Source organism: Scomber japonicus, chromosome 19 (assembly GCF_027409825.1).
Source record: "Scomber japonicus isolate fScoJap1 chromosome 19, fScoJap1.pri, whole genome shotgun sequence".
Classification (NCBI taxonomy): domain Eukaryota; kingdom Metazoa; phylum Chordata; class Actinopteri; order Scombriformes; family Scombridae; genus Scomber; species Scomber japonicus.
The window spans coordinates 5,416,432-5,432,001 of NC_070596.1; the positions used below are offsets into that span (position 1 = coordinate 5,416,432).

Below are 15,570 nucleotides of genomic sequence, written 5' to 3' on the forward strand. Positions count from 1 at the left end.
GTCTTCGTTTGGTATTGTGAATGCAGCATTTATATCTTCCTAACCTCTTCCTTCCTTCTTGACTATTTCTCTCCTTTTCTTCCTTTACAAGCTGCTGTAGCTGCCACAGCCAACACCAGCACTGCTACTTCTGCTACCACTGCTGGGGTCCCAAGGGCCCCTGGGGGCCTTCCTCAGGGGGCCCTTGGCTCCCCCAGTATCGGCCCTGCTTCTCATAACATCCACTCAGTCAATGAAGGTACTGACTGAACTGACGGGTACAGCTTAGGGAGAGTCTCACAGCCATCCTCTTTCTTCAGATACTTTGTCTTTGGAGATCTTCTGCTTCCTACCTTCCTTCCTTTGTGTATTTCTTTTAGTTCCTTCTCTTCTTCTCATCTTTATTTCTAGTTTTTCTCTTTCCATTTCTGTTTATCTTTGTTCTCTTGACTTTTCTCTCTTTTTGTAATCACAATCCTTCACCTTTCCGCTTGCCCCCATTAGTAATTCCTTTCGCCCTTCTCCCCGTTATTCTTCTTCTTGGCTCTCATCACCCCATTTCTCCTCTTTTGCATCAGTTTTCTATTTCCCTGTAGCTGGTGTTAGGTTGTCATCTCAGGTGACTAGCTCCAGTTTGTGTCTTTGTCCTTGTTTTGGTCTACAGCGCTGTCTGTCTATTTGTTTATCTGTCTGTCTGTTTGTCTGTTATAGCTGAGTTCAGTCCACTTTCAATCAACTCAATTGAAAAAAATTGATACTTAAAGTCATCAAATTTGAATACTGTAATAAAACACTGAAGTATTTTTAATGCAAATGTTTCAGACTACTCCAGCCAAGCATTTTTTCATTAATTTCCAATATCATTCTGCAAAATATGGAAAAATAAAAGGAATGGTTGAATATTATTCATAACATAATTTAGTACAAAACAGATACTACAAGCCCAAGTCAAATAATATTATTCCTCAATCTGGACATGTGGCTTTCAAGATCTTATTCCCAATTTTTCCCTTGGAATTATAATTTGCAAATTTGTGGAACAGCAGAAGCAAAACTGCAAATCATGTTGTTTTTGTTTTTTTAGTTGTTTTTTTTTAGCTAAACTGAAATTAAATAGCCTAATCTCTAACCACTATAATAACAAAATATACTCTCTTTGAGCTGGCTGGGATGGTCTATTAGGTCAACAATTGGTTTCACTTTAAATCCAAGTGCAGGCACCCAGGAAGAACTTCCTAGTGCAGCAACATTTGTTAAGACAAAGATCAGTGTCATCAAAGAAACTTACTTTACTGTGATGTTTGGAACTGATACTTTAGAGAGTGGATTGACCACAATTCCTATGCCCTTGCCTTTTGTCTTTTTTCAGTTGTTGGCTCCTGTGCAATATAGTGCAGTCCTGCTGTTTTACCTGTCTGTCTTTCTGTGTCCCTGTCTGTCTGAATGTCCTGACCTTTTTGTGTCTCTATGCTCACTGTTTGCATGCTTGCCATTTCCACCTGACGGTGTCACTGGGAAAAAGCCCCTTATAACAACAACAAAAAATCAACTAAATCCAAATAAACCAAACTTAAGTTCAGCAACAACTTACATTTTCACTCCTTTGCCATCCCTCCTCGGTTTTCGCTTGTTGCACTTTCATCTGAAGCCGTCATAGAATTTGAGTGGGATACACCGTGAAAGTTGCATTTTGAAATTACAAAAGGGAAGGGAAGGAAATTATGTTTTGTTTTTGTAAATGAGCTTAAAGGTGCTGTCCCAGAGCATTTTTTTCCTTTTTAAATGGCAATTATTAATTTTTTTTAACAGGATGTTGACTTTTATCATGGAGGCTTGCTGCCCCATCCACCTATACAATAAATGTTTTCTCAAGTTAATTTAACTATGCTAATTTTAGAGAGAGATCTATCATCAAGTGTCTTCCAAAGTGTTTGACCAGTAGTTTCTGATTTTCAGAGACTAAAACATAGGATCGGATAGGATAATTTTTAAAATTAAGTTTCATAATGGAAAACGGCAAGCATGCACACATGGGTCATTCCTTTCCATTACATTTAGGAATGTTTTTGCTAAAATCACGAATTATATGCAAGGGTAAACAGCAACTTTAACAAATGTGTTCACAGTGTTTTTAATTAGTAAGTAGTGGCAACAGGAATAGTTGTTAGCAGCAAAATAAGCTGTTTTTGCAGTAATAGTAGTAGTATAAGTAGTAGGAATAGAAGCCACAGGAAATTTATTTGCAGCAGCCACTATAAAACTTGTTTTTAGCAGCAGTCGTTAGTAGCAGATGCAAGAAGGAATAGGTCCTGTTTGCAGTAGCAGCAGTAAGAATAGTTGTCAGCAGTAGTTGTAGCAACAATAGCAGTAGTAGCAGTCGAAAAAGTAATGCAAAATGAAGCCATCATCTTTTCTGGAATTGTCTGCAGAAGGTTTTAAATAGATCAATCTGATAACTGGCAGAATTCAAGATGATTTAAACCTCTATGGTAAAATGACTGCCCTCTTTATTGTTTTTGCTTTTAGCCTATATTTAGTGGTGTTTTAGTTATTCTAGTTATTGCCTGACTTTGTATTGTTTTTCTGCAAGTTTTTATTCAGCTGTCTTGGCTGGGTCTTCCTTGCAAAAGAGGTTTCCACCCTCAATGAGAAACTCAAATGTAATATATACACATCAGGGCATTTACATGCTTTTTTATTAAAAATGACAGTGGCATGATTGTCAGGAAAGGAAGGAAAAAGAGTGATAGGGGCTGACATGCAACAAAGGTGAACTGCTGGAATCAAATCGTGGACATTTTAGCCAGTAGGCTACTTGGGTGTGCCAAAAACACTTTGCTAGTAATAGTACTGCAGTAGTAGTAGTAGTAGTAGTAGTAGTAGTAGTAGTAGCAACAGCTACATTAATTAGCAGCAGTAGCTGGAGTAGTTGTTAGTAGCAGCAGCAGCAAACTAGTTGGCTTCCATTTTTTTAACATTTGAAGCATGTTGCCATTGGAGGTTGACTGGTTATTCTTTTCTGATTGCTGGTATTAAGACAGGTGGTGATTCTGGCCCTCTGGAAAAATTATTTTAGAAATATATTCTACTTTTGTGAAATTGATCGCAATAAATCTGTCAACCTCTACATAGAGTTCCTGAATGCACTATGTGTACTGAGTTTTCCCTGTATATTTTAATGGCAGAGGTAAGTTTACATGGTGCCATGGCAAAGAAATTTTTATGGAATTTCTTTGCTGCAGTCATTTAGTGTCCATCATACATATACATTTTGCAGACATGTATTATCTCTACAAACCATATATTGAACCAATATATGTGAAGAAGGTGCTTGCGGACCATGTTTTGTCACGGACATGTAAAAGCTGGTGTACATTTCTCTGGTGTTATACTCTGGTGTTACATATACATATACATAATACATGCCGTTTTTTGCCTCAAACTGATACAGTGGGGATGTGAGCCCTATAACAGCGATACCACGACATTTTGAATGTTAGTTTTGTCTTCATCAGTCATTCAGGATAACACAGCTGAGAAAAAGATGTGTGTACTTGTAGCACCAATCTCATTTGTTTGGAAAACCTACATGGTTTTCTGAAGTTTCCCTACTTTAATTGCTGAATGAAATAAAACACTTAAATTCATCATGTTAAGGTATCGTTATGAGGCTTTTGTTGATCCACCAGGCAGTGCTGTATATCCGTCGTTTACCTGTGAAACTCCATCAAACATACTCAGGCTCTGGTTAGCAGAAACAAAACAAAACTTTGTTCTAACCAAGACTGCAAATAGTAGCCAGAATGTAAATAATACTTCCATCCTGTGTTTAACTGTTGTTGGTGTGGTTTTTATATTTCATAAGGACTGTATAAGTACAAAGTCAGTATGTGTGTAAAGATGTGAGAAACTCACTGCTGTCATATGGAAAACATAGTTTGAAAGGTCAACTTAAAACAATTGTGACTTAAAAATTATTTAAAAAACCTTCAGAAATATGCTTGTGTTTTGCTTGTGTTTTGCTTAGTTTCCAATAGTCAATTAAGAAGACGGATGTCAAACGTACATTTCAGTGTTTTCAAGTGAAATGCTGTACACATCATGTAAAGTGACACAAAGTGTTCGATGCGTCAGCACGAGTTCTTTCACTTTACACCATGATTGCAATTTCGGATGATTTATTTAACACTTAGGTCTATTAGCTTAAGATAGCTTTGCCAGTAGGCTAGCTTTGCTATCTTAAGATACCTTAGTAACTGTAGACCAGAATTCCAATGAAGATTCCTGTAGATATTCCTGGTCCTCAGAGGATGAAGCGTACTTATTTGTTATTAGGCTAGTAAGAAAAGCTAAATCAGCATGTTGCTTGTTCTGTCCGATTATAGGTGTTTTTACGTGACAGCAGTGAGGTTTGTGTATGAGCAAATGAGAGACTTTATACATTGAATTATCTACAGGCTGTCACTGCAGTCCTTTCTGATCGTGTGTATATATGTGTGCGCAGGTTGGAGCCAGCTGGCAGCTATGCATTGTGTGATGCTCCCTGACCTTCTGGGCCTGGACAAGTTTCGACCTCCTCTGCTGGAGATGTTGGCGAGGAGATGGCAGGACCGCTGTCTCGAGGTAACACGCACATACACACATGCAGAATAGACAAGACTTTAACTGCAAAACACTGTCCATGTTTTGAATTTGTCTTCCCAACAAATTAGCCTTCCAGAATGAACCATGTCATTCTTGTTTAAGGTTGCAATACCCCACATTCAGCCACTAGATGTCACACTATGACATCAACATCTCAGACCCAAACAAATGTGTGTGTCGTTTAGTCAATAAAGTTGGGGGCTACCAAAACAAAGAACAAAGAAGCTCGCAAGCAAAAAATATGGACACCTGAAAGCAAAACTCTAGCATATCTACCATCATGGCCGCTAAACTGTAGACCCTCTGTAGAAGACTATAAAATCTAGTCAAAATCTCTGCTCCATTATAACCTAGCCTGTGTATGGGTTTTTAGGTTCGAGAAGCAGCACAAGCTCTCCTATTGGCTGAGTTGAGAAGGATCGGCCAATCTGGGCGTAAGGACACCATCGACTTGTGGGCTCCCTACCTGCCTCAATATGTAGACACTGTCAGCTCCCGTAAGTACCTTGCACTGCCGTCTATCTGAAAGAGTGTAAGGAAAGTGTGATTATCACTCATTTGCTGTTGCACATTATCTAAAACATAGCAACCGAACATATTATATATCAATGCTAAACTGTCAAAATGATGGACAACAAGAAAGTCTAACCCAACCACTGGGACAGATGTATCCATCCTACAACATAATTTCCAGTTGAGACAGAAGAGGTGGTATCGGTTGCTAGGAGCAGTTTAGATAATGTTTTTCACATTCATCAAACAAAAAAACGACAATGTTTAGATGTTGCCATGTTTTTGGCTACTTTTCTATAACTATTTGTTTTTGCTAAACGGCTAGCTAACTATGTATAAAGATGATGTTACCATTCTTAATCCAGTCTGTAAAGCTCTCTTAATCTTATTGCTTTATTTTAACCGCGGAATCCACAATCACTTAGCCTAACATATAAGACCTACAAGAACAAATCTCTCCCTCTATTTTTCTATCCATCTCTCTCTTTCCCTTTCTGTATTTTCCGTCAGTGTCTCTGTCTGCTTCCCTGTATATTCCCTGGTCTCTCTCTCTCTCTGTCTATAGTTAGACCTGCTGATGGGAAGAAAGGTGAATCTCCACCTTCTTTTACTAGAAACAGCCTTCTAAAATGCTCTGTGTGTGTGTGTGTGTGTTAGTGTGTGTGTTCAGGAGTCGCCCTGTGGTTGCTGAGGATGCTGAGGCGGGGGGGGGGGGGGTTTCTCAGGGGAACAGTTGCCAAGGAAACGGGGACCGGTCAGTGTTGTGTTACCACAGCAGTACCGCAGGCGAGGGGAGGTGGGGGAGTGATGGACCGGTGACCTCAAGGGACGAGGGAGGATGGCGGGGGGGGGGGGGAACAGAGAAAGAGAGAGAGAGATAGAGCGAGGTTAAAGGGTCACTGAATTTGATCTGTGTGCAGCACAGCAGGACTGGAACAGACAGAAAGATGACTCCTGCTGGTCCTGGAAATCCTGGAATATTACAGGGGAGTCGGGGAATGTGTCCAATCCTCTGGAGAAGTCCTTTTGAACCTGAACCTGTGCTTGCGTCTGTCTGTTGTTAAACACCATCCATCCACATACATTGACATCAAAATCCAGCTGTTTTCCTATAAAAGAGGGTGAGTCTACATAGTCTGGTCTAGGACTCTCTTGACCCCTTCCAGCACTGGCAGCAGTAACAAGGCTCGGAGGTTTGGATTTGATCTCAAAAATGTTGTTTTGTCTCTTTAAGTACTGTGGCTACAGTGCACAGGGGTCCAATGAATTTATTAAGAAGGTAACAAATATTTTTCTATAATTCAGTATTCAAATCAATCAATAGCACTTTATTTGTACAGCACTGTACAACACAGTGCTTTACATAGTTAAAAAACAAAATGAGAAGAGAAATAATGACTCAATAAAAACAAAAATCGTAAAAATCATAACTCCTGTGAATTTGAAATGAGGAAAAGATATACAAATTCAGAATACCTAAATGCATTAAAATATTAAAGAAATCTAATAAAATGAATAATGAAATAAAGTCACTCTAAAATAAAGTGTGGTAAAACCACAAATGAGAGGAAAACAAAGAAAATAAAATAATATAACAACTAAGTCAGGTCTCCCCAACACACACAGTAAATGTAGATTCATCTATGATCACAACATGAGCATACATTTATTTTATTTTTAACAAACAAAACATAATACACAGTAAAACAAACCATAATAGTGTACATAAGGAAAAACATTATACTGTATGTAACATCATATATATATATCCCTTTAAAATTTCCAGGCTCTTTTCACATAGTGCCCCTTTTATACATGTAATGTATAATGTAAAAAAAACCAAAAACAAAACACATGATGGCCAATACCATACAAGGATGTCCACTGATACACATGTTCAAGATACAAAAAGGAGGCAATAGCAGTTTATTATTCTTCTATTCTGTGTTGTTTAATGAAGTCGTCCCACCTATTAATTATATCTTTAATCTCACTCCGTCTTTTTGCTGATATTATTTTACAGAATGTGATTTTCATCTTAGTTGCTCCTTAAAGGAAGGTCTTTCAGAGCTCTTCCAGTATTTGAGGAGTAGAGATCACACTTCACTGAGCAACCCCAGAAAAAAGTCCAGTCATATTCGATGCCCTTTTAGCACAAAACAACATCTACAAAGGAAGCATAGCATGAGCAGCAACAGCTCCGTCTGTGTCTATACACGATGCCTTCAGGCAGAGTGTTGAGTGTACATCACTTGAGTTTTGGCACCACTCAGAGCCTAGCACCCAGTCACTATAGTGATGCTTGTAAAACAGAAGATCAGACTTGAAGCGTAAAAATACATTTTGGGTCGTGTTTACACCCGTATTTATATATTTATTTATATAGTTTAAAGTTAAAGGGACAGCACACATTAATAAACATTTCTGTAAATGTGCCAGTTTAGACAGCTTGGCTAATTTTCAAATGCAGTCCCTTTTTAAAAAAAATCTTAATATATAGCTGACCATAATGTAACATAAAAAGCAATGAAGATCCACCTTAGTCTCAAAGAGTAACATGTTGCATTAGTGCAGTTGTTTCTTAATTGGGTGGGCCTGCTGAATGCTGGACAAATGCTTCCGTACCACAGAACTGCAAAGTAAAGGTGTGAATGGAAAATGAACTGAGAGAAAAGGTGTTTTTTATAAAACTGTGCACGGACATTGTCCAAATGTGTGGACATGGTTTGAGACCTACAGCAGCTTTCAAAAGTTTTTAGTTTTTAGTTTGCAAGCTGTTTGGGAGAAATTCAATTCCATCAGAGTGGATCTCATCTCTGCTCTGCTTTATTTGTTTGGCGTGTCATCCTTTTCAAAACTTCAGAGTTTAAGTGAGTTAAGTGAGTCCTCCAGCTGTCTGGAGGAAGATTGGGGAGAGATGAAGAACATGAGCAGAGAACAAATGAGGGTAGAACAAAAAACTTCAATATCAAAGTCAGTTGTAGCTTTGGGTTTTGGCGTGGTCATTATATACTGTACACTGTACTGTATAACACACGTCACACGCTCCACATGGGTGTAACATAAGTGGAGTGATTGGTCTTATTTGACACTGTTGACACATCTAATAGGCACTTTGTTGTCCTCTTGAGCGTCTCTCTCAGCTCCTCCTCTCCAGCAGCAGAGTGCTCAGTGTTTGAGAGAATACACCTGTATTTGTCCATTAGCTTTTAGTGCAGAGGAAATGTCACTGAGTCACTGAGTCAGTGACAGAGCCCCACTGTCTCAGCATGGTGCCCACCAGATTACACACGCACACGCACGCACATACACAAAGAGCAGTGGCCATTGCTGACCTTTCAGCTCTCCTGGAAGTGTTTTAAAAGGTTTTATCACAAAGGAAACAGGGTGAGCTGGAGCTGTTAACCGGCACGCAGAGGAAGAGAGAACGAGAGAGAAAGAGAGTGAGAGGGAGAGAGAGCCTGTTCACACCAACTCCATCATCACTGCTGTGTGGCTAATTATCTGGTTTTCAACTTAAATTAACAATTAAACATATTTGGGAGAACGCACATTTGTTAAGATTCAGGATGTGGTTAGCCTAGCCTAGCTTTGTGTAAAGACTGGAAGCAGGGGTAAATTGCTAGCCTAGCTTCGCGTAAAGACTGGAAGCAAGGGTAAACTGCTAGCCTAGCTTAGCAAAAAGAGTGGAAGCAGGTAAACTGCTAGCCTAGCTTCGCGTAAAGACTGGAAGCAGGGGTAAACTGCTAGCCTGGCTTGGTGTAAAGACTGGAAGCAGGGGAAAACTGCTAACCTAGCTTCGTGTAAAGACTGGAAGCAGGGGTAAACTGCTAGCCTAGCTTAGCACAAAGAGTGGAAGCAGCTAAACTGCAAGCCTATCTTCGAATAACGACTGGAAGCAGGTGAAAACTGCTAGCCTGACACTGTCCAAAGTTTAAAATTATGCCTATTAGCTTCTCTAAAGCTCACTAGTTTTCTTTGCAAAGTGCAGGTGCAGTGATGATTTCTGGCAGCCCCCTGTAGTCAGACGCACTGCACAGAAGTACGAACAGACAATAAAACATGTGCGTGAACCTTTAATCTTTGGGGTGGAAGACTTCCGGAGCTGCAGGAGGGGGAGGGGGGGGGGAGAGAGGTGGAAGCCCAGGAGAGAGTGTGCGATGCTGGGCAGAGAGAAAGAGTCAACCCCAACACACTCATATTCCCACACACTTGATTAAACAAAGCCTCCATCATTGTTCACACTCACACACACGGACACATGCAGTTTTAGGGGTCAAACTGTGTGTGTGTGTGTGTGTGTGTGTGTGTGTGTGTGTGTGTGTGTGTGTGTGTGTGTGTGTGTGTGTGTGTGTGTGTGTGTGTGTGTGTGTGTGTGTGTGTGTGTGTGTGTGTGTGGCAGCTGTTTCTTTGATCACTCAACAGCAGTCACCATTTCCTTTTTCTATCCTCTGCTTTTAGTGTACCTCCATCGTCCAATCCTGTCTGTTTTTTTCTCCTCATCAACCTGCTGCTGCTAAAGCTTCACCTCCTCTTCCTCCTATTTTTTTGTCATTCTCTCCTCTAATCTCCTCTTCCTCACATTCATTCTTCTAACATCTGTCCCTTCATCGCCTCTCCTCTTCTTCTTTTCACTTGTTGTCTTCACCGCCTCTTCTTCACCTTTCTCCTTCTTCTCTTTGTCCTGTTCACTATTCTTACTTTATTATTCACTTTTGTCTTTTCTTTCTTTGTTTTTCTATCCTTCCTTTTTCCTCCCTCTGTTCCATCTTCCCTACCCCATACCTCCCTCCTTTCCCCTTTTTATTCCCTTACTTTTATAGGTGGATGAAGGTGAAGAAGTGGAAAATTAATAAAAATGGAAATAACAGGCAATAAATGGCTTTTTCTTCCTTTGCCTTTTAAAAATGTATAGAAAAAAAATAAATGAAATAAAATAGATAGAAAATAATAAAATACATGTTAAATATCTAAAATGTTTGTGTCTAAATGGGGTAAATCTAAACAAGAATAATTGGAAAAATACAACTATAAACAGTAATACAAATGCTAAAAAGAAATGTAGCCCACTTCATTTTATATTATTAAAAAAACATGAAATAAAAATGGTCCATCCATCATCATATCAATCTTTTATCAATTCTTACATTTACTGAGCAAAAAAAAGGAAAAAAAAACCCAACAAATTCCTAAAACGAAGAAGTGAAAAGGAAGAGTGTGTTTTAAGCAGAGGAGGAGAGAGAGCAACAGAAAGAAGAGAGGAGGAGGAGGAGGTCCTGGAGGTTAACAAGGCATGCTGGGAGCTATGTGTCATGGCTGACATGACAAGCTTGACCTTGGAGCAGGGCAGAACGCCTTCCCTTCCCCTCCCCTCCTTCCTCTTCCTCCTCTCCTCCACCCTGTCATCCACCCCCCTTTTTTTTTTAAACCACACAGAGCTCCATCTCTTCCTTTCCCTTCCTCAGGTCCCGTATCTCTCTGTCATTCCCCTCGAGCAAGACAGTTATGGGTTAGAGGATCATAGAGTTGTTTGTCCAGTCTACCCTCAAAGGCATCATGAAACAGGAAGTGCAGAGCGTGCTAAGTTACTGAAATTCAGAGACAGCAACAACTTGCCATCTGGTTAAGTTTATTTGCAAACACCATAGTTTTTCCCCAGCCTTAACCCTGCTGCTGTTACTAATAATGTAGAGAGAAAGAATTGAATGTAAACATGTAACACATTCCAGGTTAAAGGTGTACGGGTAGGTTTTAGTGGCATCTCGTGGTGAGGTTTCAGATTGTAACAGAGGACCCACCTCCCCGCCCCCCCCTTACCCTGTCAAAGTGTGCAAGAATCTACATGGACTGTGAAACTCGCAAAAACATGAAAGGCCCTTTCTAGACTCAGTGTTTGGTTTGTCCATTCTGGGCTACTGTAGAAACATGACAACCTCCATGGCAGAGGACCCGCTTCCTATCTAGATATAAAGGACTCATTCTAAGGTAACAAAAACACAATCATTCTTATTTCCAGGTGATTATACACTAATTAAACATACTTGTTAATATCATATTCCATTTCTGCCAAGTCCATTTCACAAGATGCCACTAAATTCTACATACTGCACCTTTAATATCAATATTCTCCTGAGATTGAGGATGTGCATTCAGGTTCCACATGCTAGTTTTCAGACAAATGTGCTTGAATTATTTAATGCTATTTTAGCAGCAACAGAAGAGCAAGTGTTTGCAGTGCAGCCAGACAAACTGAACTCAGATTTCATGCTGTACACTGTGAATGTAGTTTCCCACACAACAGTTTGTCTCAGTGAAGTTTGGTACCTTGCTGAAGAGTTGCAGGTGTGCAGACTGTAGCTCTAGCTAAAATAGACTGTTATCTTATTTTTTTTGACCCTGTTTATCCAATTAAAGGCTTTCAAGGTGAATCCGCTGCTGCCTTATTGCAGCTCTCGCGTCATATTTAATGAAAGTAAACAGTGAGGTTGATATAAATTAGATAAAAATACTCTGGATTACATATACATCTTTTTCCTGTGAATCCCATGTTCTTAAGTAGTGTCTGAATCCATCATGGGAATGGCGTGCCCTGTCACTACCAATAAAAACGACTATATAGAGGGATATATAGAGGATTACTGAATGTAAATACATTAAAGGATTATTGCAGAAAGAATGCTGACCATAAATAGTATAAAATGACGGCATGTATAAATCATGTTATGTGGTAAATTATAGTGTTCTTACTATATAGCTGTTACTGTTATTACAACTCTGATCCTCTGCATTGTCTTTCTGCTATTGGGACTTCTGTCTGTTTTGTATATACAATATTTATCCCTCTTCTGTTCTTCCTTAGGCATATCTCCTTTTTTACTAATAAAGGTTTTTGTTTCAGTTTTCAGAGAGAGAGAGAGCTCTTTTCATACAGAAACCTCAGTTGGACTTTTTATCCAATCACAGCAGAGCATCAGTTATGTTTTAATTAAGTCCAATTAAGTTTTTATCACTTTTAACGTATGAGCAAATAATCAACGACCAGTGCTATGTATCAGGCCTGTGTGTGTGTGTGTGTGTGTGTGTGTGTGTGTGTGTGTGTGTGTGTGTGTGTGTGTGTGTGTGTGTGTGTGTGTGTGTGTGTGTGTGTGTGTGTGTGTGTGTGTGTGTGTGTGTGTGTGTGTGTGTGTGTGTGTGTGACACTGACTGACTGATATAAAGCAGCTCAGAGTCATTATGTTGAGAGGTCAGCAGTGTGTGAGAGCAGGTTAATTGGAACATGGAGCACAATGTTAACCAGGATTAATCAATGTAATTACACAGTGTAATTACATTTTTTTCATTGGCTACCCTTATTATGAACTTGTGATGCTTTTAGTATTTTTTAAAATGATCTTTGTAGGTTTTTTGCCCGAAATATAACTAACCATCCTTTTTTTGATGGTTTTGTGTCATTTTGTTTGCGCTGCTCGTTGAGTTTTTTCACCGGGAAACATAATGATCGGAGAGCGTGTGCGTATGTGTGTGTATGTGTGTATGGATGTGTGTCCTAATTAATTAGGCTGTTTTCCTGGAGATTAGCCCAGTGTCGGCTCTGTTACCTTTGAGTCGTCTCATTCATTAGCACAGCGTCGTTTATTAGCCTGGCCGCTAATGAAAAGCCACTCTTAATTGGCAATGGAGAGATAAAGGCTAAATGAAAACACTAAATATAGAGAGGGCAGCTGTGTGTGCGTGTGTGTGTATGTGTATGTGTGTGTGTGTGTGTGTGTGTGTGTGTGTGTGTGTATGTTTTCATTAAGACTCCAGATAACGAGGAGGCCCAATAAACCTTTATTAGCTACTTAACCAGGGCAGTTAGCCTGATAATAAGGAGCGACGCAGAAACCTGGTGTTGATGAGCTAACTAACACACACACACACACACACACACACACACACACACACACACTATTACATGATTGCTGCTATTCCTGGCGGTGTGTGTGTGTGTGTTTCCTGTGATGATACAGGCTGCTATTTAATATTAACTGAAACGTTCATCTCCCTCTCTCTCTCTTTCCTCAGCTGGTTCAGCCACTGAACCTTCCCCTCTGGCCCCGCCCCCTCCTGAGGCTCAGCCAATAGAAACCAAGGCTCCCGAGGAGGAAATGGACGTCACCGATGACGACATCACAGCAGGTAGGAACAAAACTATTTTGACTTTCAGACACATTTTTCTCAACTATTCCTTTAAATTAGATATTTTATATTAAGAAGTGTGATGTCAGACCGTATAATATGTCTGAACTGGTATAAGTGGGTCTAATCTTCACGGATGATGAATCGTTATCATAGGAATGTCAACATAGTGACACAAGTTGGAATAGATGGCAAGTTATTATTGGTCAAGGTCCAACATTTCATCTGTCATCACTCTCAGCCAAGTCTCAGAAGGGATATGTGATCGCTCAACATCTCAAATATCATATCTGATTCCAACATTAATGACAACGTACTGACACCAAAGAAACAAACTGCTTGCTCAGCTGTAACACAGATAACTACACAGACTCTCTCAAAGGGGCTTAAGTTGAGGTCTGAAGTTTAAAAGGGTTTGAGGATTTCAGTCATTTTTGGATCTGTTCTCTTTCTATGACTGAATGATTGGGAAATGTACATAGAGTACAAGTGGAGTATTTTATATACATCTTAAAACATGTCTGGAGGGACTACAGAAATAATTGTCCCCAAACTGCAGTAATCTACATATTATAACTGCCTGCTGGAAAGGAAGGTCCTACTAGAGGATGTACTTACTCTTTGAGGGTGTTTGTGGTTTAAGATGAATGGATGATTTTCCCCAGTGACCTGTGGAGCATCATCTGTCTCATATAAAAAACAAATAAAAAGTCATTTATCATTTATGTGCTGATGAGATTCAGGTGTTTTGCTCTGATGGCTATGAACGTAGGTTGAGCAGTGTGTGTGTGGAGGGGGGGGGGGTTCTTTTTGATGCCACACAGCCCATGTGTAATGCCAGTGTAGTGTGACCTGCATGGTGTTAAAAGCAGTTTGGTGTTTAGTGGGCACACATGCTCCCTTTCTCACATACACACACACACTCCTTCTTTTACACATATACGTACACTCACACAGAAAGGTGAGAAGCACTTCTCCCCAGGAAATGACTGACACCTGCGGCACAGGTATAAAACACACACACACACACTTTTCCAGTCCATTTATCTTTTGTCACATTTCCTTGAATGTTTAGCCGTGACAAGATTTTTTTAAAGGAACAGTATGTAGGATTTAGTGACATCTAGTGGTTAGGTCTGGAGATTGCAACCAACTGAATACCTCTCCCCCTCCAAGCGTGTAGGAGAATCTACGGCGACTTTGAAAAAACATGAGGAAAACCTGAAAGGTTGCCTCTAGAGTCAGTGTTTGGTTTGTCCATACCGTAGAAACATGATGGGCTCTGTGGATGAGGACCCGCTCCCTGTGTAGATATAAAATGCTAATTTTAAGCTAATGAAAACATGATTCTTAGTTTCAAGTAATGAAAATATCATTATGAATATTTTAATTTTGCCAAGTCAGTTTGGCTAGATGCCGCTAAATTATACACACTGCACCTTTAAAATTCTATATACTGCACCTTTAAAATTATACACATACTGCATCTTTAAGTTTAACATTTACAAGAGAATAAAATAAAATAATATCCTTTAAAAAAAAAAATGGCTCTCCCGGTCTCACACTGTCCCTTTCACCCACACAGCCCCCCCCCCTTCCTCCTCCCTCCATCCTTCTCTCAGACCAGTCAATATCACAGACGTGTCTGACAATTTATCATTTCTCACAGCTCATTTTTCTCCTATTGACAGCAGTGTGTTTTTTTTTTTTTTCATTCTCTGCAGTATTAAATCTGTTAGCAGACGCCTCCAACACAACAGAGTCTGAATCTTATCTACCGCAAAGAAAAAAAACTCTGAGTTATAAAACTTTTCTGCTCTCCCTGTTGGTTTCGCTTCCATCTTTCCTTTCACTGTTTTTCAAACTTATTCGGTTGAATGCATTAAAAAAACAAACAATACAAATGGCAATGTAGTGTAGTGGAAAATCTAGCCATAACTCAGTGGTTTCTGTTGAGGAAGAAAATATATTGCATAAGATAGAATAAAATAAAATCAATAGATAGAATAAATTCCACACAAGATTTCTGAATAAAGAGCTCCAAGGTATTGAAACAGTCAATACTGCCTCCCGCAACGTTTAACTTATCTAAGTATCATTGAGACAAAAAGTCGATTAATTGATGAGTTGATTGACAGAAGGTTAATATACAATTTTCATAATCAATGAATCATTTTGAAGTCTTTTAAAAATGAGATATTCTCTGGTTCCATCTTCTCTTCTTCTCTGGGTGAGAAGATGTAATTTGAGGATGTG

At 39.5% G+C, this 15,570-nt stretch overlaps 1 protein-coding gene across 2 annotated transcripts in view; it reads left to right on the forward strand.

Moving 5' to 3' along the window:
• Positions 1-15,570, forward strand: part of LOC128380098 (WD repeat-containing protein 7) — a 106,476-nt gene that overhangs the window by 42,905 nt on the left and 48,001 nt on the right. For both annotated transcript variants that reach the window (XM_053339792.1, XM_053339793.1), the window contains exons 20-22: positions 4,484-4,602; positions 4,997-5,120; positions 13,201-13,314. In XM_053339792.1, coding sequence (XP_053195767.1) covers positions 4,484-4,602; positions 4,997-5,120; positions 13,201-13,314 — 357 coding nt within the window. The remainder of the gene's footprint in view (positions 1-4,483; positions 4,603-4,996; positions 5,121-13,200; positions 13,315-15,570) is intronic.